Source organism: Poromitra crassiceps, assembly GCF_964638095.1.
Source record: "Poromitra crassiceps genome assembly, chromosome: 8".
Classification (NCBI taxonomy): Eukaryota; Metazoa; Chordata; class Actinopteri; order Beryciformes; family Melamphaidae; genus Poromitra; species Poromitra crassiceps.
The window spans coordinates 30,145,893-30,173,538 of record NC_139629.1 but is presented as its reverse complement, the minus strand read 5'-3'; the positions used below and the strand labels follow the sequence as shown (position 1 = coordinate 30,173,538).

General features: G+C 44.9%; 1 protein-coding gene across 1 annotated transcript in view; it reads left to right on the top strand.

Moving 5' to 3' along the window:
- Positions 1 to 1,327: 1,327 nt before the first annotated feature.
- LOC310780415 (long-chain fatty acid transport protein 6) overlaps positions 1,328 to 27,646 on the top strand; it is a 41,342-nt gene continuing 15,023 nt past the window's right edge. Inside the window, exons 1-6 of the mRNA XM_083640986.1 lie at positions 1,328 to 1,837; positions 10,521 to 10,724; positions 17,971 to 18,129; positions 21,756 to 21,880; positions 24,324 to 24,518; positions 26,868 to 26,958. Coding sequence (XP_083497112.1) covers positions 1,360 to 1,837; positions 10,521 to 10,724; positions 17,971 to 18,129; positions 21,756 to 21,880; positions 24,324 to 24,518; positions 26,868 to 26,958 — 1,252 coding nt within the window. The 5' untranslated portion in view covers positions 1,328 to 1,359. The remainder of the gene's footprint in view (positions 1,838 to 10,520; positions 10,725 to 17,970; positions 18,130 to 21,755; positions 21,881 to 24,323; positions 24,519 to 26,867; positions 26,959 to 27,646) is intronic.

The window sequence follows — 27,646 nt, the reverse complement described above, 5'->3', positions numbered from 1 at the left end:
ATAATTATTAATATTATTGGCAGTGTTTCTCAAGGTAGGTGGTACTTGCGCCCCCCCTGCTGGTGGTACTTGATCCCTGGAATCCCAATGTTTAAATTATGAAGTGGATCAAAACGGGAGGGAATCGTAAAAGAGCTGTAGTAGAGGAGAGCAGCAACGATGAAGCACAAGGAGGTGAAGACAGCAGTCAACCCAGCACAAGTGCAGCTGCTGCAGGTTGCACATAGGCTGCAGGTTGGAATAAATTTGCCTCCTGCGTGAACTGTGCATAGCTGAATACAGGCCCGTAGCTACCATTGAGGACACCGAGGTCATGACCTCGGTATTTTCCACACCCATTTTTTTTTTTTTTTTTTTTTTTTTTTTTAAATAGCCCTGGTCCCCAGATCTATTAATCTGTCATTGATGTTTTAATGCGACAGTTGATCGGAAATGCAACAATTTGCTTCCTCTCTGTGTGCTATAGAAGAGAGATAACTCACAACATTCAGATTTTGCATTGAGGCTAGATTGGGGCTAGACTTTGGGGACAGTTCTATTGAAGTGAATGGGTAAGTAACTCCCCTGTAAGTGATGTTTGTGTAGATGGGCAATTGTATTTAATTGAGCAGTATTCTGCCATGTGACCTGTATGCAGAATATAAATTATATCATATGGGGAGACATTTATTTTTTGTATCATTTTAAAGCAACAGCACAGTAAAGAGGATATTAATCTAACATGATGTATGTAGTTCTTTATAGATCTAGCCTCTTCATTTTGCTCTCAAAGTGCACCAGATTGAAGCATTTTACTTTAAAATGGACAAAATTTTCTATCCGGGGGTGCACAGCCCCCCCTGGTCCCCCCACGCCGCGCTAAAATGACCTCGGTATTTCTCAAACTATGGCTACGGGCCTGGCTGAATAGACTGTATTTTAACGTCGGTCATATGGTGGTACTTGGAGAGCCAACTACTTTCTCAGGTGGTACTTGGTGTAAAAAGGTTGGGAACCACTGCTCTAAAGGGTCTCTGCACGGCCCTGTATACATGTCGTGAAAAAGTAGGGCCTTTGTGAATGGAGCATGCCACAGTGGAAATACGGGGTCCTTGCGTGAGGCTAGGATACTTCATACATCTCCTCCCCTTTCTTTCATCCTTACACTCCCCCGGCCATAGCTGATTGGCTGTTACTTTCTATATACACGGCTCTGGTGCTACTGTGTGAAATTGCATAATAGCGTGAGTGTCTCTCTCTCATCATGTTGGCCGCAGCCCGCAGGTTTTCTCGGGGCATGCGCGCTGAGCAGCCCTTATAGCTATTTAAAGTTTTGGAGACAGTCCGTGGTGAAAGCTGCGAGCTGCTTCGGGCTTGAGAATGCTGGCATGGCTGGTCACCAGCGTGTCAGCTGGCCTGCTGGCGCTGCTGCTCTACCAGAGGAGCAGCTACCCTTTCTTCTGGCATGATTTCATGTATTACTTGAAGCTTCGGAGGCACGGGAAGACGCTGCGCTCTCGCATGCGGGAGGGAGTCGTCACATACCTCGACTGCTTTCTCCACCAGGCGAGGAAGAGCCCGAACAAAGCCTTCCTGCTGTTCGAAAACCAAGCCCTGACTTACCGGGACGTGGACCGGAGGAGCAACCAGTTTGCCCGGGTGTTGAGGAGCTCCATGGCTCTGGAGGCAGGAGTGATCGTGGCGCTGCTGATGCGCAACGAGCCGGACTTTATCTGCGCCTGGTTTGGACTCTGCAAGCTGGGCTGTGAAGTCGCCTTTCTCAACTTCAACATCAAACCCGCCTCTCTCCTGCACTGTGCACAGAGCTGCGGGGCCAAGGCGCTGGTCGTTGGCGCAGGTATTGCACGTTTTCTGTAAAGTCTGGCGCAGTTTTGACATGCGTTTGGGTTAACTTTAACTGGCTGTCAAGCGCTGCTTTGATTTATAACAAGCCCCGGTCGGACCTGAGTTGTTTTCAGTCGCCCTTAGCCACTCCCCATCTCTGTAACCCTAAGAAATGGGTGTGCCTCTAATTTAGGTTAGCCTATAAATGATGCTAATTTATGTTGCTTTGCTATACGAAGGATCAGCCGAGCAGCATTTTGGTAAACACACGGCGTTTCCGGGGGGGGACGGCAATGAGACTCTATGGAGCCAGCCTTGATTGCTCACTCTAGCCCCAGCTGTGCGGTGTAAAACGCTACATCATCATCTGTCTGTCCGTTTCTCTGTTTCTCTATCCCACTGTGATTGTCCCACTGTGATGTCATAAATCCCACTGTGACATCATCAGTGATGTCATAAATCCCATTGTGACATCAGTGATGTCATAAATCCCACTGTGACATCATCAGTGATGTCATAAATTCACAGTGATGCTGTCATCAGTGATGATGTCATCAGTGGGATTTATGAGGGGTTATGACATCACCGATGATGTCACAGTGGGATTTATGACATCACTGATGATGTCACAATGGGATTTATGACATGATTATGATGTCACAATGAGGCTCACGAGAGAGACTGAGGGAGAGAGAAGAGATGGAGAGGAGAAGAGAGGGGAGAGAGACTGAGGGAGAGAGAGAGGGAGACATTGCCCGTGCGCCAATAGGGCAGGCAAGGCCACACAGCAGCCGAGCTGCGGGCAAGGCCGCGCAGCGGCCGAGCTGCAGGATGGGCGCCTAGGAATCGATTAATTATTATTAAGATATGTTGTTTTTAGGAATGGATCATGTTTATGTAATGGCAAATTAAGGACAGTATGTCATAACATGATGGTTTGGTTGTTGGTTTCATAATAATGATGCATTTGCCTCTAAGGCATGTTGTGATGCTTTCCTGTCTTCACTTTGATTTGGTATCCTGGAGTTATAGTCAAGGTAAAAGGTGCTCCAAGGGCTCCAGGGTCTCCGAACGGCCCTCCACTTTTCCTGGATGGATGGGCTCCAGAGGTCCTGGATGGGCTCCAGAGGTCCCAGCAAATTAATTCACTTGAAATCATCCCAATTAGAGAATATCCTATAAGAAAGAGCATTCTTATCATAGGTTTCTTTCTCACATGATCTCCCCATGTACAGTGTAGACGACAGTTCTGTCATTCAATATTAAATCAACAACAACAAGCCATGTCCCTAATGTGTGTCTTTTTGGAGGTCTGAGACATGAAAACTGTCCCATATGTTGTAATTGATAATGACATGAATCAGGAGATTGCAGCTGTTGTGAAAGAACTGATATCATGGCTGATATTGATAACACCACTGTCTTTGCCATGTTGTATAACATGGAAAGACACGCCCTTCGTCATGAGATCTAAAGTGGTGTCTTACAGCATGAATGGAGGGATTTAAATCATGAATGAAAAGTGTGGTAATCACATTTAGTGAGGCAACCCTTTGATCCTACACATAATGGTACTGTGCAAAAGATGGCTGCTAAGTAGGTACTTTTGTATGAGTACTTTGCTTGCTTTAATTTCTTGGTGTATTTTTCTTTTCTTTTTTTCCAATTTGCATGACAAAATACAAGCTGGAACACTCGATTTGTTCACATCAATTAAGTATTTTGTCAGTGATTCAATTTGGGGAAAGCACCTTATAGTTATCCATGCTATTGTTATCAGACATGACTGGCAGGGAGCAAAGTACCACTCTGCAGGTATGAAGTCCTGATCTGTACGATATGATCACACTGACTGTTCACCCACATTCACCTGGATGTCTTTTCTCTATTCCTCCTTATGTACCTACAGTACATGATGCTTTCCTGGCTTCAGTGGGGGAGAGCAGGGTGTGTTGTCACACTTGACTTATTGGCATATTTTACATGGACATTATTCCGTGGACAGACTGGACACTATCCTACCCCCCCCCCCCCCATTATATGTCACGTTAAAGGACTTTTACATTTACATTTTCTGTTTGCTTTATCTTCTGCTATTGTGATCCATAATTTGTGTGATATGTTTTCCACAAAAAAGGTGCACATAATCCGTGAAAGCTGGGAGAGCACAAGACGAGGGAGACAAACAACGTTACGTTACATCGTTTTTGTCTGTTGTGCTTTAAAACTAAAGTAACTAGCCTGTTTTGAAAATGTAAGGAGTAGAAAGTACAGATATTTGTGTTAAAATGTAGGGAGTAAAAGTAAAAAGTTGTCAGAAAAATAAATTGTCAGTAAAGCACAGATACCTGAAAATCGAACCACTTTTATTGCCACAATATACAAGATTACATACGAGGAATTTGTCTTAGTGTAAGTAAGTAGCCTATAGTGTAAGTAGCCTATAGTCAATCGATTAGTCGAACGACAGAAAATGAATCGACAACTATTTTGATAATCGATTAATCGTTATGATGAGTACAATTTTAAGAGAAAAGGTCAAAATTATCTGATTCCAGCTTCTTAAATGTGAATATTTTCTGGTTTCTTTACTTCTGTATGACAGTAAACTGATATTATCTTTGAGTTGTGGACAAAACAAGACATTTGAGAGCATCATCTTGTGCTTTGTCAAACACTGATCGTCATTTGCTACCATTTTCTGACATTTTATAGGCCAAACAACTAATCGATAAATTGAGAAAATAATCGATTATGAAAATAATCGTTGTGCCCACCGAGCGCAATGTAGTTCATGAGTAATCTAATGGAGTAGAACAGGGATGGGCAACTTTGATGATAGAGAGGGACACAAAAAATGTCCTCGCTACCAGAGGGCCAGATTGTGACAATGCACTTCCACCAGTACCCTACTGTAACACCACCACTCCCAATTATAGCTTCTAATTTGATGAAAAGGACTGGTAATCAAAGTTTATTATACCAACATTTCTATTTTTCATATTCAAATTTAGTAATTCTTCCATTCAGATGACACCAAAACTTTGCTCTAGCTTTAAAACAGCCCGCTACAGCAATTTAATGTGGTACATCACCCAAATAATGTCATATTAATAGAATATTAATATAATATATATTAAACAGTATGTGGATGGACAATAGCCTGGGTAAACCCAGCCTCCATGTGACCTCTATCTATGTGCTATCAGTCACAAGACTGTGATGTGAATGTGACTGATAGCACATAGAGGTCACGTGGAGGCTGGGTTTACCCAGGCTAGATGGACAATGCTAACATCAGCACCATGTTCTGGGATGTACTTAAGCAATATCACACGAGAGGGAGTGCATTGTTGGCTAATATTGGCACTGCTGTGATTCGGTCGCAGGCACGAGGCCGCAGGCCGAGTGCCGTAGATAATCACAGCAGTGCCAATATTAGCCAACAATGCACGACCTCGAGTGTGATATTGCTTTTATACAACAGTTCTATTAAACAAAGCTGATAAAAAAAAAATGACAAAAAGCTGAGAAAATAGATGATTTCTGTATTTATTCCTCCGCCAACAAAAATAGTCCCCCCAGCCTTCCCTTTGCAGAAAATGTAGCCTAATCAGCCCGCCTGGTCAGGAGGAGGCGTAGCGCCTGCCTGTAACAGAGATCTCCGTGTCTTATCAGCGGAGACCGTTTTGAGTTACCCTGATCGTCGTAACACAGCCAGTTCTCCGTCTTTTGAAGCATGCTGTTAGATTACAACGAACTAGTTGTGTGGCTTAGCCTTCCAAAATGTTGCCGTTAGTTTTTTAGAATGTAATACATAGAATTGGGAACGTTACATTCAATTTCATTCAGACTGTCTGTCTGGCTCAATAGCCGCCATTTTCCCCCCGGAGCGAGGGAGGGGGAGAGGAGGGAGGGTGTTTTACAGTAGTGGCTGAGAGAGCGTAGTGGCACAGTGCTCCAAGCAGGTCGCGAAGCACATTTTTTGCAACATCATCCAATCAGGGGGCATTCCCTGGCAATTCACATGGACGCGCATTGCTACGACCAGCATACTGACCAGACGTAAGCCGTGTTGGTGCAACAGGCGTAAGTCCATGGTCTTATAAGACCGACGTAGGAGTTACGACCAGGCATAGTTAAGACCAGTTGGTGCAACCGGCCCCAGGTGGTTTCCGCAGAAGAATGTTGCTCCCCCTCGTCCTCTTCTGACGAGCATTCATAGTTTAAGTCAAAAGTTATGTTAGGAAAAAAATCCATCTTTGCGCTCTCGGTTACGCTTTGAATGACGTTCAATGTAACGTGGCTGGTGTTTGTTTTGTTGATTAGAGCAGCTGTGAAGCGGAGTGATATAGCCTACCCTACACACAGTGAAGCGCCAGTGCATTATCATGAAATATAGGCACTCGTAAGATCCCTCTTGTCCAATCAAATTGCTCGGCCGGAACTACCTGTTGTATAAAGTAAAATAAAACCTAACCAAACCAAAAACATCCGCCTTGTGAAGAAAAAAAAGGAAATTGGAAAAAAAGGAAATTGACCCAGGGGCCACACTGAGTGAGGTCGGGGGCCGCATGAGGCCCGCGGACCGCCAATTGGCCACCCCTGGAGTAGAAAGTTCTGGTAGAAGTAGCAGCTATAGAGAGCCGCAGGGATGACGTATTTTTGTAGTCAGAACGCGGAAGTCCCGGACTTCCTGGTTCTTCACTGTTTCTGTCTATGGGATTTTTGAATGGGTTTTTGCCGCGATGCTTCAAATACCGTCTCTGGGCAACGCAAGATTAATCAAACGTGAACCAGAGTTCCGTCGGATAATCTTCACACATGAGGACCACTTTCATGAGTTTTGAAGCGTAAATGCGAGCCCTAGAAGTAAAAAGCTTGAGCTAAGCTAATCCAGAACTACACACTGTCGCATAGGCTTCCACGTCACGTCAGCACTCAACCTGGACTGTTGTTGATGTGTGCACTGATTACCCCGGGCTGAACGGGGCTGAACCAGGTGAGGGAAAGAGAATTTCCGTGTTCGCCCTTTGAAGTGGTGACGTTATTGACGTATATATCCCCATCGACTCAAGAGTGTAGTCTCATTTAGCCGTTTGCTAGCTAGCCACCCTTTTAACGGCACGTAAAAGCTTCAAAACTCGTAAAAGTGGTCCTTGTGTGTGAAGATGATATTACTAAACACTGGTTCGCGTTTGATTAAGCCAGCGTTGCTCACAGAGATTATTAGAAGCATCGCGCCAAAAACCCATTCAAAACTCCCATAGGCGAAAACCATGGGCATATTATAAGATGGACTGAGCATTGGTCCCGTTCAGTGAAGCCGCTGCATGTTAGATCGCCGCTCTGGCGGTTGAATCCAGTATTAGGTCACAAGGCCCGCCTCCCCATGTTAGTGGATGGGAAAATCACAACCGAAATAATCACAGTATACGTCAGATAATTTTTTTCCAAAGGTGGTTTGTATCATTTTAGATAGTCATTATCATGCTAATGCCTGTGCAAGTGGTCATTTTTCTGTTCAGTTTGTTTTTAAGTAGTTATTTGACATGTAAAAAGGGATAAAAATGGATGATTGACAGCTGTGGCAGCCAGTCTCAAGCCGTCATTGGCTGGACAGGCTGTTCATATTATAGATCTATCGTCATAGACAAGACACACGGCTTCATTCTGTTATCTAACGCTCCCTGGAGGTCGGGGTGGCTGTGTTGGCTACCAGACATATCCAATAAAAAGGACATTGTTTTGAGAAAGGTGCGCAAGGAAGTAACGTTGGTTGGGGACTGAAGTAAGTTCAGAAAATATGTGTTTTATTAGTTCCAGCTACGTTATCGGTACACAATGGTTTTTAACATGCAGGCTAGCACTAGCGTTAGCCGCTTGTGCTAGTAGGCTGTTTTTCATTATTTATCGGCTTAATATTAATATAACTTAACAACCGATAACGATAGCTGGAATAACACAATAATAGACACATATTTTCAGAACTTACCAGGTTGTCCAACTGCCTGCATATGCCAGGGAATGTGTTTTATAATGTTAACTCCTGGGTATAACCAACACGGGGCCTACACAAGTGTACACAACCACCATTGGCTAATCGCTAACGGGTTAGCCTTAGCTTATACAGACACTGGAGGTTTTATTTTTGGTAGTAAAGCAATAAACGTTTTTATATAGATATCTCAGGGAAGTGCTTTGACTGTGGGGATGTTCGTTCTTCACAAGCTCCTTTCTTAGCTGTTATAAGGATATAGTTAACAGAGACGAGACTAGGCAGCTAGGCTAACGTTACCACTGAGCTATATTAAATGGAACGTTACAACGTTGCTGCCCTACCCACACTATAGCCTATCAGTAAACAACGTAGCGTAAAGCGTCAAGGTTAGATTTGTAAAACCAACATTTGCTCCAAAAGGAATTAAATCATAAAGTTAATCAAAATGGCACGGAAACATTAGGCTGCTTCGGATAATTTCCCCAGTGAGGCAGAGAGGAGCATACATTACATGCCTCCACTTTTGGTCCGGGCTGAGAGCGCTGAGAGCGCGGCACAGCAGGTCTAAATCTCCGACAACCAAAATCAGATTTTCGTACAGGCGTCATTTTGATAAACTGATCTCATAGTGGGAATCTTCCTGGTTACTTTTGGCGAGACAAAAAATATTACAACTTAAATTGCAATATTTACAGAGCTAGACTGTATATACAGTAAATACACAACGCACTGTGCGCATTCTAGAAACAGCAGCTCTACATAAGAAAGTTCAGAGGGGCGGGGAGCTCTAAATCAAGGGAGCTACTGTGCAGACTCTGCTTCACTGATCTGGCCGGATTTTGGCTTCACTCGACCCTGCTGGGCGGAGATAGCCATCATCTCTCCATATTTAATATAACTCAATGGCGAAAACAGTGAAGAAACAGGACTGTTAGCATCGATGATTTCCGGACTCGCTTCTGCAGCTCTCTATAATACTTGAATGTAACGAGTGTAGTCCACTCCAGATGCTGTTGCTGTAAAGGGATGCATGGGCAGTTGGGAATGAGAGGTTCTGGTCTTGACAGACCTCAGTCTCTTGACGAGGGGGAGTATTTCAAAGAGTTTGTGACCGCGGTGGGAGGGGTCGGCCATGATTTTACGAGACCGCATCAGCGTCCTGAAGGACTGGCTGGTTGCATCCGATCACCTTCTCAGCACTTAAGTGAAGTAACAAAGTATTTGTACTTAGTTACCTCCCATCTCTGGGCGTCAACCTATGGTAGTTACATCCCATAATTGACTGTTCGTGGGGTTTTTGGGCTATGATCTTCTGTTTATATCCTTTGTGTATGATTGTTTGTGTTGCACCATGATTGAATGACTGACTGATTGACAGATTTTTATGATTTTATGATATCCTTGTCTATGTTTACTGTATATTTTACTGCCTTTTACTGTATTTGCTTTTAACAAGTGTTTTTAATAACATCTAGGTACAGGCATTGCCAATTAGCCAAGGCTACAAATGCTGGGATACATGTCATCAGACGTTGACAAATGTTATATGTATATATGTATCTGTCCCTATATAAATAAAATGAATGAACAAGTCTATGCAACCCCTATTATAGATGGACTTTTGGCTCTAAAATATTTAGTTTCAGAAGTAAAGCCTCTAAGACAACGTACCCATGTGACAACTTGCCCTGCGCTCCTTTGCTATTTGATGAAGTGACAGAGTGATAACCCATAAAGGGACAGAGTGATAACGTGACAGAGTGATAACCCCCAAAGTGACAGAGTGATACGTGACAGAGTGATAACCCCCAAAGTGACAGAGTGATAACCCATAAAGGGACAGAGTGATAACGTGACAGAGTGATAACCCCCAAAGTGACAGAGTGATACGTGACAGAGTGATAACCCCCAAAGTGACAGAGTGATACGTGACAGAGTGATAACCCCCAAAGTGACAGAGTGATACGTGACAGAGTGATAACCCCCAAAGTGACAGAGTGATACGTGACAGAGTGATAACCACCAAAGTGACAGAGTGATAAGTGACAGAGTGATAACCCATAAAGGGACAGAGTGATACGTGACAGAGTGATAACCCCCAAAGTGACAGAGTAATAAGTGACAGAGTGATAACCACCAAAGTGACAGAGTGATAAGTGACAGTGATAACCCATAAAGGGACAGAGTAATAAGTGACAGAGTAATAACCACCAAAGTGACAGAGTGATAAGTGACAGAGTGATAACCACCAAAGTGACAGAGTGATAAGTGACAGTGATAACCCATAAAGGGACAGAGTAATAAGTGACAGAGTAATAACCACCAAAGTGACAGAGTGATAAGTGACAGAGTGATAACCCATAAAGGGACAGAGTGATAAGTGACAGAGTGATAAGTGACAGAGTGATAACCCATAAAGGGACAGAGTGATACGTGACAGAGTGATAACCCCCAAAGGGACAGAGTGATAAGTGACAGAGTGATAAGTGACAGAGTGATAACCCCCAAAGTGACAGAGTGATAAGTGACAGAGTGATAACCCCCAAAGTGACAGAGTGATAAGTGACAGAGTGATAACCCATAAAGGGACAGAGTGATAACGTGACAGAGTGATAACCCCCAAAGTGACAGAGTGATAAGTGACAGAGTGATAACCCATAACCCAACCAATCCTTTTTTTCCCCTCCTTGTACAGATTTGGTAAATTCGCTTGAGGAGGTGCTGCCTGACCTGCAGGCCAGCAACATTGCTGTGTGGGTGGTGGACCACAGTTCGCCCTGTGAGGGGGTTCACACTTTACTGGAGAAGGTGGAGCAGATGTCTGGAGAAACCTTAGATGACCTACCTAAAGTTGACATCATGTCCAACTTCCTCTTCATCTTTACCTCAGGCACTACTGGTACTGTGTAACCATTTTATTCCCTTATTCACGACCGGCTGTTTGGACATACCTTACAAAAAAGTTACATTCGTGTACAATATCTGTGCATAGCCAGATGCAGGTGCTAATTTGGTTCAGCCAAAATCAAAGAAAAGTTTGAGGTTGAGGTTAGACATCTAAGAAAAAATGCTCAAGCTAAGGGTAAGGTTTTGGACATGATTACCGTAAATCCTCTAATAGTGGCCTCTATTCCATTAACTCATTGAGTGCCAGCCACTTTTGGAGAACGGAAGCTCCCAGTGCCAGAGTTTCAGAGCGTTTTCAGTGATTTCTCGAGGCCCACAGAATATTGTGTGATATTACTATGTAAACACCGAACACGCCCAAAGAACGAGGAGACTCTCTTCTATCATCTGCAAAAAAAAGTTTATTGATCCCATTTTCCGTTCTTTAGTTATGAGCCGGAGAAGATAGGCTGTTTTGAGCAAAAAGACAGGTTTCAAATTATAAGCTGAGATATTCAGCCTTTTGTGAAATGCAGCATTTCAAGCACATTCACTGACGCTAGCTAATATTTTCTGATGTAGTGACATGGTGTAGTTCTGTGGAGCCTGCGTGCCCCACCCCCCTCTCCCCGCCTCAGCTGCAAACTCCTCCCCACACGCACCCAGTCTATTTTCGGAGCCTCCGTTTTTGCGCCGGGCGGCTCCCAGCGCGACAAGGAAATGCCAAACGGGACTGCAGGGATAGGTTTGGCCCTTCGGCGTCGGGTGCTGCCTTTCTGGCGGGTAATCGTGTGGAGAAACTATATGCAGACAGACAGACAGAGGCAGAGGAGCTCAGTTGTGTGCGCGGATTGACTGATGTTCGCAGCCCGACGTCAGCTGCAGACAGAGCAATCTATATGGCTCTGGCTGCAGCATGCATCGGCTTCTCTTTGATCACGGCTTTTTGCTGCAGTTTTCCGGACCTTTCTGTAATCTGGAGAGCACTGTCGCCACCTAATGAGTCCGTAAAATAGGTTATACACCTTCAATAGCTCCCATATTTGTACAGGAGATGCCTGATGCTTTGATCCACGTCCCACCGTCAAAAAAAGCAATTGACGACTTTAGTCGTCCATGGCACTCAATGAGTTAAAGGCCTCTACTCTAATAATGGCCGGGGGCAGGGTCTGCACGGACAAATAAAGGCCTGCCTCCAATACAGGCCTCTCTGATTTGTTTTGTTGCCACAGGGCGTATTTTCACTGTGAGGTCACTGTGAAGCTGAATCTGATTCTTATTGACTGTGCTGAAAACTGGCCAGTCTGCCATTTGTTTTGTTGTTATGTGACATTGGGCACATTTACCGGGTATGTTATATTTTGATAATACCTGTGGTATTCCAGTTTACTGATCTGATCGTTATTAAGACAACTTACCGTAACTGTGAAGTTAATTTATTTGCTTTGTGTTTGGTTTTCTGCAATATTTTGCAATAAAAGTCAGGAAATTAAAGGAGTATGTCTATGAGAGTTTAGTATTAAGAAATAAAGGCCTCTACTCTAATATAGGCCTGCCTCCAACAAAGGCTCTCTGCGGCTCAGTAAATAAAGGCCCCGGTCACTATTAGAGGATTTACGGTAAATAAGAAAAACTTGAGCTGAACGTTAAAAGGTTATTCCCTGCTGAAAAGCGCGGTGTGTATCCACCCATCCACCACACTATATTTCTGTCAAACAACTGTTAGTTTCACTCACTTGATTCATACATTTTCATGATATACAGTGTCTCTCCTGTTATAACTATAGCTACAAATGTCACAGACTTACCTTACAGTTGTTATTTGTACCCAACTAGACCCTAATGGTTTAGTTGTATTTATTTGCACATTTTAAAAACGGAAACGGACAAATGAAAAATGCAAATATATATATGTATATATATATATATATATACTGATACTGTGCAGGTAGAGACAGGAAGTCCTATGGCCTTATACTGGGTCTCTACCTCAGAAAACCAAATAACAATAATCTGTGCAAAGCAAACAATACAACAGAAAGAGGCAGGGGGGTACGGTGGGGCAGTGGTAAGCGCTGTCGCCCCACAGCTCGAAGCTCCTGGGTTCGATTCCCACCTGGGATGCTGTGAACGCTGAAGGAATGTGTGCCCGTCCACAAATCTAAAACAAACAAGAAAGAAAGAGGGAGGGAACAAGAAAACAAGTAGTAAACCGTCAAAAAAGAACAACAAGAAAAACAAAAGAGCAGAAAAATGAGTGAGTAGACGGTTTAAATGGTGATGTAAGGTGTGTGTGTGTGTGTGTGTACATCATGTATGTGGGCTATGTGTGACTCATCAGAAAGATTCTAAGCTTTGTATTTAACACATTCACTGCCAACAACGTGTAAACACGTTTTCAGAATCCAGCTGTTGACTGCCAACAACGTGTTAACACGTTTTCAGAATCGATTTTTTTTTTTTGACGGTGGATCGTTGATCTGGCCCTTTTGCATCTTCTATTATACTGTTAGAGCCGCCGGGCGTGTGCAATCCATTCCGCCGACCCACTGAGTGGCGACGGTGCTCAGACTATTGAGTGTTGTTTGGCCAGAAACGCACGCATTCCAGCTGAGCTCAACCGAGGACCCAGAAGCGAACGAGCCTCATTCTCATACTGTAGGCGAAAACCTTTCACACGGGCGCACGGCGGTGGGGGGTTCCAAAGGTGGACTGGGTGGAAAGCACACTTTGAAGCGCGCAGCATAAAGCCTAGAGTCACACAAGGCTTCGTCAAAGCTCTCAACCGAAAATCCAAGAACGGATTAAGCCACATCCACGCTCGCCGACGAGGGGCCGCCAGAGAGGGAGGCTGCTGCTCACTGCTCAGACAGGCAGGAGAGACTGGCTTGTGACTGACAAACGCTGCTGAAATCCACCAGACACGCCCACGGAGGGAGGAGTTGTAAGGAGAGGGGGTGCGGGTGCTGCTATGGAGGAAATTACTGTTCAGAACTATATTGTTTATGTCTGATGTCTCACTGATGCCAAAAATAAATGGTTAAAGTGACTATTTGATTGAATTTCACAAAACTGCGATTATCTCAGCTTTTTGTCTCAGACGCTGAAACCATGCTGTACTCAACGGCTAATATCTACATAACTACTAACTCTACAAACTAACTCTTTTAGACAGAGAAAGCACACATTCTATTAGTACTTTTGTGAACTTTGTGTTCACAAAGTCCAAGCAGAAAATTATCCTTGGCTCTTGTAAAATGAGCCAGAATCCTCAAAAAAACCCTCTGGCAAAAGCTACCTACAGTAAAAAAAAAAAAGGCTGGCAGTGAATGTGTTAAATGATTTAAGAGATGATGCATGTTTGACAATATTGATAATAGCTGTTCCACAGTATGGCACCTCTGTAGTGTATTGAAAAATGGTTATTGGTAGGGTGACAGTATGGGGGGGTGAAGCTGATCTGAATGTATTGTATTGTGTGTATGGATGTTTGAATTTTGTTGGAAGTGTAACCTACAGACACGATGCAGCGAGAGAGACGGGTGAGTATAAGCATTTATAGGCAAAAGTGCATACCTGGAGTGTGTTGATATCGTGTATGGGGAGTATTTTGAGTTTTGTTTTCTTGTTTTTTTTTAAGAGCAGCTGATTGGTTCAAATCAGTTTGGGAATGTAGCCAACCGAACACATTTTTATAATAACCGGGAAGTAGGGCTGGCACGGATCAGCCCCCATGGTTCGGTACGCGGTTCGGAACGTCAATGGTCCGCGGACCCCCCCCCCCCCCCCCCCTTTCGTTTCATTTAACGTTTAACGTTAGTGTATGAGAACGCCCAGCGCAGCCAGACACAGACAGGCATAATCATGGCAAGCACAAGTGAGCTTCCTCATCCCTTGTCGCTGCTGTAAAGTATGTCTGAAGGCTGTGGCTAGTGGCTACTAAACACAGCGTCACACAAACTTATTTCAACACCTCTTAAAAAACACAGGAATGCGATCAGTGTGTTGCGGGCTCCACAAGATAACGAGAGCCACAACACACACACACACACACACACACACACACACACACGCGCGCGCGCACACGTTTCACAAACACATTACCACTGGACGGTAAAATGTTGCCTTAGGACACATAACAACAAAACAACACATGGGGCCACTGAGTAGCTTAACGTAGCATCAACGTTATATTTCCAGACTGACCTGCGGTCTGGTCTGTAGGTACCCGTGTCATGTGACTGGTGCAAGCAACAGCCACGAAGTTAGGCATAGCAGTGCCACCTAAAACAGGAAGTTGGGTCGTTCTGCCTTCAGAGTAAAAGCATACATTGTGTCACTTATGAGAAAAAAATATTTTTTGAGCTGTGCAGGGCAACAAATGGTTAGAGAATTATAATAGTATTAAAAAAATCTAATCGAAAATCTAATTTTGAGAGAAAAAATCTGACATATATATTTTTTTGCTGATCCGAAAAATCCGTGATCCGTGGCTCAAAATCCGTCACGCGATCCGATCCGTGGGTTTTCTGATCCGTGCCAGCCCTACCGGGAAGGCAAAGTAGGCCTCGAGTTAAAAGCACGAGCATGTATATAAATGAATTTCCTAAAGTCAACCCATCTCAAATAGCATCATATGCAGCGGGCTTGAAGCGATGCTATGGCAGCTCTTTGAGGATAGCTGTGGGAGCAACACTTAAGACTCGCCATGACGTTAACACCACAGACTGGCTTCTTACAACAAAGAGTTTTGGGTGAAGAAGAAAAGGGCACTTTTCATGTCTTTTATTGCAGCCTGATAATCTTTGGAAATTGTGTGTGTGTGTGTGTGTGTGTGTGTGTGTGTGTGTGTGTGTGTGTGTGTGTGTGTGTGTGTGTGTGTGTGTGTGTGTGTGTGTGTGTGTGTGTGTGTGTGTGTGTAAGTGTAACTTGGTTATGCTCGCGCCGCGCCAGGCACAGCACAGATCTCCGCCAAGGCCAATTGCTTGTTTGTGAAGCTTAAAGTCGAGCTGAACCTAAAAATGACTTTTATTTTCCTATTAGTTCAAATACCTGGGTATGCAGTGCACCTATTTAATAATGTATGCAAAACAAATCACAACAATCTAATTTCTTTAGTTTTTCACACTTTTTCACATCAAAAGTTCATTTTTCAAGATTTCATTGATAACAGTAATGTACAGTTTGCTGACGTCACCTAGTACTATCAAATTTCTACCCCATTTCAACCAATCATATCACGACATGCAGCTGTCAATCAAATCTTCATTTCAGGATAATTTTCTCTTCCAAAAGAAAGAGAAAATGGCGCCTAGTGCCTCCTGTCATCTGGCAGAATTCCTATCCCATAAACTAACTACGGTACTAACTTGGCCAATTGCATGAAACATGAACAAAAAACAAAAACTATAATCTCTAAGAATGCAAAGAAATGTAACTGGCTCGTTAAAACGCGCATTCCAGGGATATCGTATTTACAGAAATAGCGTAAAAGGCGCGCGCTTGAGAGCGTGGCTGTCAGGGGTCTACCTTCGGAGATTCCAGGCGGGCGGGCAGCACCCATGCATCGGATTGTCCACTCGCTCCGCACGAAACAGGTGGCTGCCTGGTACTCCGCGGATCCCACTCGCGTAGCACGACGACACGCTGAATCCCACTCGATTTGGGGGTGGAACACGCCATGATTGACCAATGCCAAAGCCAGTCGACAGAATTGTCAAATCAAATCATCGACATGATACTATGACCCGCCTCTCAACTTGTCATCTCAGACTAATGATGTTTTCAGTCTGAAACGGACTGCGGAACACATAACAGCTAACTACAGTGAACCTGCAACCTACTTCCTAGAAAAGAAGTACATCCGGGTGACTTGCAGGGTTCACACAGAGTGTAGTTAGCTGTTATGTAGCTTAGCATGATATACACTGATGCTATTGATCTGTTTTAGAGAATATAGATGATTGATTTGAATTCAATGGTCGCCCGTATGGAATAATATCATATGGATTGCAGGCAGCAGCCAGGAATACCTAATGGCCCAATTCCACCGCAGGTAATAGCGCGGTCCCGCTCCGCTCGACTCGATAAATGGTCTCATTCCACCACTAAAAACTATCCCAGCCCGGGTTGTATTGGGGTCGAGTTGTGCTACTTTTAGTACCTGCCTCGTCGTGGTTCTATTCTGTGAACCCGGGTTCATACGGTGACGTGAAAACATTGTTGACGACTGATTGGTCAGGCAGAATCGTGTTTACTCTGTCTACTGACTGTCAATGCAATGCTGGCGGCTGCATACCAGTTTAGTGGTCTTACCTTCTCTTCTGTTATGTATATTTCCATCAGTCTTTTGTGTTGCTGCCTTCGCCTCCGGTGAAATAAAATCGGGGGAGCTCAGGGAGCTCTGTAGCTGAGTGCAGGCTGCAGCGCTCCGCTAGGCCGCAGCGGGTGTTTGGTGAAGCCGCGGTCTTGCCTGGTGAGAGGCCGCGGGGTAGAGGCTTCACTCTGTTGCGCCTCTCCCGTCCCCGCGCAGCGCAGCGCATGCCTGTGAGTTTGACTAACTACAAAGTGATATCCATTCTCCTGGTCGATTCTCACATTCGCCCATGTACACTGTAGGTCATTTAGAGGCACCAGTATTTCATAAACAGTTTAAAAGTTCTGTGGATGGATTTAATTGTAACGTTATGTTATAGCCTACTTCGGCTATAAGCGAAGGACAGATATGCGGTCGCTATGACGACCAGCTGTGGGCAGGGGTGGGTGGGGGCAGATGATCCGCGGTGGAAGAAAACGTCCATCGAGCCGATAGGATTAGAGCCGAGTGGTGACGAGCTGTGCAGGGCAGTAAAATGTGGTGGAAATGAGCCATATGTGACGGACAGCAAACAGAGTCTGTGTGCACCTGCACACAGACTCCCAACTCATGCCAAAACGTTTTCCACTGAGTTCAGTTTGCAATGTGAGCTTTTCTTATTTAACCATGACCAAAAGCTTTTCACTGTCCTTAACCAAAGTTGTTTTACTTACAGTAACTTAGCCCGTTTGCTAACCCTTTGATGAACAGGCCAAAATAGCATGTCCAGTTTGTGCTATTGTCACAGAATCCAACTTGTGGTAGAACATAATGTTGTTCACATGTCCACACAGCATGCAACCTGTGTGCCAGAGTGTGTGCTCCTTTCACAGCCAGCATGTGTGTGCTGCATACTGGATGGTGTACTCCATACAGGCTGAGTGACCAGCGTCTTGTCTTCTAGGTCTTTGTAAGGCAGCTCGTGTTGGTCATCTGAAAGCCATTATGAGTATGAGCTTCCTTCAGTTCTGTGGAGCCACATCTGACGACCACATCTACATCGCTCTTCCTCTGTACCACATGTCAGCCTCCTTGCTGGGAGTTGGAGGATGCATACAGCTGGGTAATGAACATTTGATCTGTCTGTCTACTCCCTTCTTTTGATTGCTCTTTTATTTAGCTTTTTTGTTGCTATTTTCTTGTTTCCTTTGTCTTGGTTCTGTCACATTGTATGCTTTGTACGGATTATTGTGTTAATATTGGTTTTCTAAGAGAGACCCTGCATAAGGCCTAGGGTTTCCTGTCTCTACCTGCACATTGTTTTTGTTGTTTTCATTTTGTCCATTTCATTTTTTTTATGCGCAAATAAATAAAAATAAATAAAATGAATACACATATTTCAGAGGATATATAGTAGAATGGAGCCAGTTGCATAACCTTAAAGGGACAGCACTTCCAAATCCAAACTTCCAATCCAAAATACATATTTTCCCTCTCACCTGCAGTGCTATTTATCCATCTATATCGTTTTGTGTTATTTGCCTGAGTTTTGGAGATATCGGCAGCAGAGTTTCTGGCTTCTCTCAATACAATGGAACCGGATGGCACTCGGCTTGCGGTGCTCAAAGTGCCAAAGAAATACATTTGAAAAACTCAACAGCAATGTCTCTTTCCAGAAATCATGACCCCGTTACTCAAGATAATCCACAGACCTTGTTAACGAACAGAGCTTCGGGCAGCTGAGAGAAAATGGAGAAAATCACACCACCCTGAAGACCTCTCTTCCTACCATCTTATCCACTCCAACTTCACCTCTGCTGTCTCCAAAGCAAAAACCTCCTTCTTCATCTCTGAAATCCAGTCCTCTGCATCCAACCCCAGTAAACTGTTCTCCACCTTCTCTACGCTCCTCAACCCCCCCCCCCCCCCCTCCCTCCTCCCTCTCTGCTGATGATTTTGTAACCTTCTTTACTAAAAAGGTGGATGACATCAGCTCCTCCTTCCATCCTCCAGCCACCCTCACTAACACTCCCGACTCCAATCCTGCTCCTCGGCCCGCTGTCCCTGGATTTCCTTCCTTCTCCCCCCTCTCTCCCGATGAGGTGCTTAAACTCATCAGCTCGAACCGAGCCACTTACTGCCCCCTCGATCCTATCCCTTCCTCTCTCCTCCAAACCATCTCACCTGACATATCTCCCTTCCTCACTACCTTCATAAACTCCTCTCTGTCCTCTGGTCTTGTTCCGCCTGATCTAAAGGCTGCAAGAGTTAAGCCTCTGCTTAAAAAACCCTCCCTTGACCCTACTGCTATTCAGAACTACAGACCTGTCTCTCTTCTCTCATTCCTTTCCAAAACCCTTGAACGAGCAGCGTCCGAACAACTTTCTCTCTATCTCTTCCAGAATGACCTCTTGGACCCTCTGCAGTCCGGTTTCAAGGCTTCTCACTCCACAGAGACAGCTCTTCTTGCTGTCACAGAGGCCCTTCACACTGCTAAGGCCTCACCCCTCTCCTCTGTTCTTGTCCTCCTTGACCTGTCTGCTGCCTTCGATACAGTCAATCACCAAATCCTTCTTTCCACTCTGTCTGACCTCGGCATTTCAGGTTCCGCACTATCCTGGTTTGCTTCCTATCTCTCGAACCGCTCATACCAGGTCTTATGGAGAGGGTCCGTCTCCAGATCCTGCCCTCTTACCACTGGTGTCCCCCAGGGCTCAGTCCTGGGCCCCTTACTTTTTCTTCTCTATATCAGATCTCTTGCCTATGTGATCTCTTCTCATGGCTTCTCTTATCACTGCTATGCTGATGACACCCAACTTTTCCTTTCCTTCCCCCCCTCCGACACTCAAATCGAGGCTCGCATCTCTGCATGTCTCAAGGACATTGGCGACTGGATGTCTGCCCACCACCTCAAGCTCAACCTTGGTAAGACAGAGCTACTCTTCCTCCCAGGGAAAGACTGTCCTCTCACAGATCTCTCCATCTCCATCGACAACACCACTGTACTGCCCTCCCAAACAGCTAAGAACCTTGGGGTGATCCTCGACAACCAGCTGTCTTGCTCTGCCAACATAGCTGCGACAGCACGCTCCTGTAGGTTCTCCCTCTACAACATCCGCAAAATCCGTCCCTTCCTCACAAGAGAAGCGACTCAACTCCTGGTCCAGTCACTTATCGTCCCTCGCCTGGACTACTGCAACGTGCTCCTGGCTGGCCTACCTGCCACCGACATCCGACCGCTTCAGCTCATTCAGAACGCTGCAGCCCGTCTGGTATTCAACCAACCCAAATTCTCTCATGTCACTCTCCTCTTCCGGGACCTCCACTGGCTTCCCATCTCAGCTCGCATCAAATTCAAGACACTGGTACTGGCCTACAGGGCAGTACACCAGTCAGCTCCCCTGTACCTGCAATCTATGGTCAGGTTCCAAACCTCTCACCGCTCCCTTCGCTCCTCTACCAGTGCAGGGCGCCTTGCTCCTCCTTCGCTACGGGCGCTCAAAAGTCGCTCATCCCGATCTCGACTCTTCTCCTCCCTGGCACCCCAATGGTGGAACGAGCTGCCACCTTCGGTCAGGACTGCTGAATCACTGCCGATCTTTCGGAAAAGACTAAAGACTCACCTTTTCAGGCTCCACCTGGGCCCTTCTTGATCTAACTTCTTTCTCTCTCTTCTTTCTCTCTCTTTATTTAATATAAAAAAAAAAAAAAAAATCCTAAACTAAAACTCGTACCACTGTTCCTTCAGGATTTGTAGTTGTCATAGACTGTGCTCCATAGTTGATTGCTCTATTGCTGACAAAAAGTGTGTTACTGTAAGTCGCTTTGGATAAAAGCGTCTGCCAAATGACGTAATGTAATGTAATGTAATGAGCAGTTTCATGTAGGAACTATTTTCTTCAAAAAGATACGGTATATTGTTTCAGCGTCCTCCAGTGTTGCTGGGGACCATTTAGGCTTATAGAGTGCTAAGTTCACGCGCTCTTCCGGGTTCAGCATAGGATCTAAGAGGTTTCATTCCCCACTCGTTTTTCCATACACGTGCTCATAAAAAATAGTTTTACTTGGTCAAACCAAGAGATTCCGCTATATTTAGAATCAGGGGAGACCTTTTCTCCCCACCCGCTTTATTTATTTATTCATTCATTCATTTACCGGTATTCATTTATTGGGGAGGTGGTTCTATGGTCTCTCCTGATTCTAAATATAGCTGAATCGCGTGGTTTGACCAAATCCAACTATTTTCGTGAGCATTTTACAAAACGTCTATGGAGAAACGAATGGAGGATGAAATCTCTTGGGTCCTATGCTGAACCCTCTATTGGCTGTGTTTGACTCCATGTCTTCCAGCCAGCTGGCTTTTCCCCCACGGACTAATTGCAGTTTAGAGAGAACGCCGTGTGACCCTGACGACTATCACACAATTCCTGGAAGAGTAGCATTCATATTGTGCACATGATGAGGACTGAGGCAGGGCTGCAGGATATCCTTTGGGCTCTCACACTCTTCACCTCACAAGTACCAGGAAAAACCCAAACCAGAAGCCCTATTGAAATAGCTCATTGTTGCTTCAACTATAAATAATGTGTGTCGACACTGAAGTGACATATTGAGCTATGGGAATGTTCACTAATACAGTTGAAGTCAGTCAAGTACATAAGTTGTCTTCATCTGGTCTAAAACGTTCTCCACCCTTTCTGTTCTCTTTTCTCCTGTCACTCTTTTGGCCTTCTGCCTTTTCCATCACAGGAGCCACTTGTGTGTTAAAAAAGAAGTTTTCTGCTCGTCAGTTTTGGAAGGACTGCGTGAAATACAATGTGACCGTGTTCCAGTACATAGGCGAGCTCTGTCGATACCTGGTCAACCAGCCCACGGTAAGACACAAGTCATTCTGCTTCCTGTCCTCCACGGTAAGACACAAGTCATTCTGCTTCCTGTCCTCCACGATAAGACACAAGTCATTCTGCTTCCTGTCCTCCACGGTAAGACACAAGTCATTCTGCTTCCTGTCCTCCACGATAAGACACAAGTCATTCTGCTTCCTGTCCTCCACGATAAGACACAAGTCATTCTGCTTCCTGTCCTCCACGATAAGACACAAGTCATTCTGCTTCCTGTCCTCTACGGTAAGACACAAGTCATTCTGCTTCCTGTCCTCCACGGTAAGACACAAGTCATTCTGCTTCCTGTCCTCCAGGGTAAGACACAAGTCATTCTGCTTCCTGTCCTCCAGGGTAAGACACAAGTCATTCTGCTTCCTGTCCTCCAGGGTAAGACACAAGTCATTCTGCTTCCTGTCCTCCACGGTAAGACACAAGTCATTCTGCTTCCTGTCCTCCACGGTAAGACACAAGTCATTCTGCTTCCTGTCCTCCACGGTAAGACACAAGTCATTCTGCTTCCTGTCCTCCAGGGTAAGACACAAGTCATTCTGCTTCCTGCCCACGGTAAGACACAAGTCATTCTGCTTCCTGTCCTCCATGGTAAGACACAAGTCATTCTGCTTCCTGTCCATGGTAAGACACAAGTCATTCTGCTTCCTGCCCACGGTAAGACACAAGTCATTCTGCTTCCTGTCATCCAGCCCACGGTAAGACACAAGTCATTCTGCTTCCTGTCCTCCACGGTAAGACACAAGTCATTCTGCTTCCTGTCCTCCACGATAAGACACAAGTCATTCTGCTTCCTGTCCTCCACGGTAAGACACAAGTCATTCTGCTTCCTGTCCTCCACGGTAAGACACAAGTCATTCTGCTTCCTGTCCTCCACGATAAGACACAAGTCATTCTGCTTCCTGTCCTCCACGGTAAGACACAAGTCATTCTGCTTCCTGTCCTCCACGGTAAGACACAAGTCATTCTGCTTCCTGTCCTCCATGGTAAGACACACGTCTTTGTTTGTTATAAACAACAAACTAACGCTGGTGATCCGTATGGAAACAGTGTTACTCGAAATGGTTAAAAGTTATATCAATTTGGTCATTCAGTGGCGTTTTACTGCCATGTAACATAACTAACTAGCGGCTAATATTAGCCACAGTAGGCGATTACCCATGGATGCATTGCTCTTATAGGGCTCGCGCCGCGTGAACTACATAGTAATCACATGGGAAAAAAACTATTTTTCACATGAGTGGGGCGCGTGCTAAACCCACCGTGACGTCACGATGTACCAAATCTCCCATTCATTTGAGGGCACAAAAAAAGCAGGTTTGAACCCATAGAGGGAACTTATGCTGCTGAAAATGATACAAATGGTACAATGGTAACAGTTTGGTCTCAAATGTGAAAATTTTGACCAGAATTCTTCACACACCACCCCCAAAGTCATATATACAGTAAAATTGGTTAAAAGCTGAAAAAAAGTGTTTTGGGGTTTAGTCCTGCTTTAAGTTACCGTAAATTCCGGACTATAAGCCGCGGCTTTTTCCCCGTTTTTTGGCCCTGCGGCTTATATAACGGTGCGGCTTCTCTATGGATTTTTTCCAAAAAAAAAAAAAAAAAAAATCTCTCTTTTTTAGCACTCTTTCTAACTATAAATCCACTTCTGTTTTAATTTCCTCTCTTGCCCTCTTTTCACCACACCGCGGACACTGTGTGCACTGTAAAAAAAAACACAGGTGGTGTTGTGTTATGTTGTTTTGTTGAAATGTTAATAAATGGGAGCTTCCTCAAACAGCCATCTCTTTCCCGACAATCCCCTCTGTGCATGAACCCTTACATATGGTAATTAAACATTAAAACACAATAAAAAAAAAAAAAAAAAAACATTAAAACACCTGCGGCTTATAGTCCGGTGCGGCTTATATATGTAACAAACAGGCAATTTTGCTGCTGCGGCTTATACTCCGGTGCGGCTTATAGTGCGGAATTTACGGTACTTTGCGCTAGTCTGGTTGCTAACCATTCACAACTTTTGAGCTCGTAACATTTCTATTGTAACAGTAATGTCTCTGATTGGTTTTTCCACAACCAAAAGATATTCAGTTTACTGTCATGGAGAAGTTAAAAAAAAAGAAAAAGAAAAAGAAAAATCACATTCAAGAAGCTAGAATCAGATAATTTGAACCCCCCCCCCCTTAAAAAAGATACTCAAACTGATTAATTGACAAATTTTATAGCAACTAACTAATTGCTACATTGCAGCTCTACCTGGAACCTAGTGTTTCAGCTTTATTCTACTTCCCTCTTACTTCAAACCTGACCCAGTGACTCCCAGCCTTTTTCTTGAGTGCAATGAGTTTTGAAACGGGTTCACATTGAGGACGCTGCTTCTTTAATGGAGGCATGTTAATCCTGTGCTCTGGACTCCTTGCAGGTTCCAGAGGAGAGAGCCCACCGTGTTCGCCTGGCAGCGGGAAGTGGTCTCAGATCAGATGTGTGGAGAGAGTTTGCCAAACGCTTTGGGAGGATTAGGATCAGGGAGGGTTACGGCTTGACTGAAGCCAGCATCGGCTTCCTCAACTACACTGATGAGATTGGACCAATCGGGAGGGCCAGCTATTTTAACAAGGTCAGGGACAAATTCCAAACCCCACTGGAAATGTCTTGAATCACTCTGCTTTTCATTATACTGTATTCTACATCTGTGGAGATGTACAGAAAACACACATTTCCATCAAATATAGACTATATATCTCAAATAAGACTTAAAGGGATAGTTCGCAATTTTTTAAAAGTCTAGCCCTATTTGCTACTTACCGATGATGTTGATTGGTAGAGTTCTTTCTCAGCCCAATATCCATGCTGTTCCTCATAGTAGCTCTGGAAAGTTGGGCAAAAATGAATGCAAGGTGAATGTGGTCACGCTCCTGTCTGTACACACACACACACACACACACACACACACACACAGTAGGCTCTTTCACACACAGATCACGCAAAATTGTAGTTCGGGAAGTCCGCAAAGCCTGGCAGCCTCGCCACAGAAATTGCTTTCACACAGAGCCAAGCAGCACGGCCACATTCCCGTGCTGCTGTGTACTTTCAGGTGAAATCCCCCGCTCCCAGATTGAAAGGCGAGCGGAGGGATTTCCAGCTCCTCCTAGCCCAAATGAATATTTTCATAGGTTAGTGTAGCCTAGGCTACTGTATGATGAACAAATTCATTCAACAACAATACTTCCCTCCTTCTCCTAGTCCGCTGAGCAGGGAGGATATAGGTGCACTCGCATGGTGGGCGGACTCGCCAAAACGGGCTCCGCCGCGGAGTGCATCTGCCGATTTTCTGGCAGCGAAGTGTTGCATTAATTGCATTCAAGGAAAGCCAACTTTATTTATACAACACATTTCATAGAAGTAAATTCACCTACTAAGCAGGTCGATATGGTGTCACCTTGTATTCAACAACCAAACAGTAGGGAATGCACAAGTGGCTTAGCTAGACAGATTGCCGTTCTGGAGCTGGTTTCCAGAGGGAATATCGTCAGACCAACTCGCCACAGACAGCTATATAACCTACTACACAGTCAGGCACGGAGCATTCCTCCTGGCGCATGATTGTATAGGCTACTTTTTTAGTTTCACTGTCCTTCTTGCTGCATGAGGTGATTTCCCCTGTAATTTTTTTATGAAACATTCGCACTGTTCCGCCTTGCTGCTCCGACGCTTTCAGGTGGAGGCGGGTTGTCCGTACAAGAATTATCCACCAACGCGCGTTCATGACTTTCACATCGGAGGCGCGAATCCTATTTTCCGTGCATTTTTCGGCTTTCAAGGCCGGTGTGAAAGAGCCTAGTCACACAGTCACACACACACACACACAGTCACACACACACACACACACACACACACAGTCACACAAAGTACATTTCAGTGAGCCTCAGTCACTATTATTTTTTGCCCAACTTTCCAGAGCTACTATGAGGAACAGCATGGCTTGTGCTGAGACAGAACTCTACCGATCAACATCATCATCATCATGTACGTCCTGCCGGTGAAGCTCCCGCTGTCAGATGAAAGGAAGTGGCTGGCAACTGCGCATGCGTCGGAGGAAGCATGGTGCTAGTCTCAGCTCTCCCCTGATCGGCAGAGGGTGGAGCAGCGACCAGAGCAGCAGGGGGGAAATTGGCCAAGTACAATTGGGGGAGAAACTGTGGTAGCCTGGTAAACCAGCCCATCATCACGTGAACTCACATTTCGTTTGGTTCTGCGTGATGGTCTGGCCCCAAGCTCTCTCCCAGTGTATCGCAGTGGGCGGGTGTACTTGCCTTGACAGACAACTCCTTCAGCCAATCAGCGTTGGATCCAGTCAAACCCAAATCCACTCGGGAGAACGGCAAAAACATATTTTCCGCCGAGAAACCCCACGGTTGCGGCGATACTCCTGTACTTGTTTAATTGTTGTTATTGAGTCTATTTCTGCAATAACGGCACTTTATGGCTGTTTAAACTAGACAAACGCTGACATGACTCCTCGAGGGGGACAGGCAAGGAGGCGGCCATTACTGTTTTGTTAGTGCACTGCTAGTGGCGTTCCTGATTGGCCAACTTGCGCTGTCGGTCACAGGGCACTGAGCGCAGTCGCTGATTGGCTCATCCACTTTGCAGCTTCTGCTGAACGCCCTCCCAGGCCTTGGGGCCAGACCATCTCGCAGAACCAAATGAAATGTGAGTTCATGTGATGGGCTGGTTTACCAGGCTAACAATGTGGGCGGAAATCAGAAAGAAGAAAAGAATATAAGCTGCCATATAAAATGGAGCCGTGAACCAATGAAGCAAAAAAGATTCAAGTAAATTAAACGGTTACTTTTCCGATTTTCAACCAGCTTAGTATCATTAGAATGGGGGGAGGGATGGTACTAAGCTGTTTGTATCTGCAGTGACATACGCTTCCACTGAGTTTGGTGTATTTCTCTTACAGCTTACTATGCCATTTGAGCTCTTGAAATGTGATCCACAAACATATGACGCAATCCGAACAGACTCTGGAAGATGTATACGAGCACAAATAGGTAACATCAACGTGAATATTATTGAATTTGTAATACATACAGGATGTCTTGAAGCCCCCCTCCAGTGTATTTTGTTATTTCTACGCTATTTCCTATATTGCTGAGAGTGAGTGAGTGAGTGCCCTGGTCTGTTTAGCCACATTGTTTGCCAGCATTTTTATGCCTCCCCCGGCGATAGCCAGGCCGGAGGCATTATGGATCCGGGTTGTCCGTCCGTCCGTACGTACGTATGTCCGTCCGTCCGATGTTCGTTAACGCGATATCTGAGGAATGCCTTGACAGAATTGAATCTAATTTGCCTCAAACATAGACTTGGACTCGAGCATGAACTGATTAGATTTTGGTGGTCAAAGGTCAAGGTCACTGTGACCTCTCGAACGCCATTTTCAAGCTTGTTAACGCGATATCTCAGGAATGCCTTGACGGAGTTTAATCAAATTTGCCTCAAACATCGACTTGGACTCAAGGATGAACTGATTAGATTTTCGTGGTCAAAGGTCAAGGTCACTGTGACCTCACGAACGCCATTCCCAAGTTCGTTAACGCGATATCTCAAGAACGGCTTGATGGAATTTCTTTGAATTTACCTCAAACGTCACTTGGACTCAAGGATGAACTGATTCCATTTTGGTTATCAAAGGTCAAGGTCACTGTGACCTCTCGAATGCCATTTTCAAGCTTGTTAACG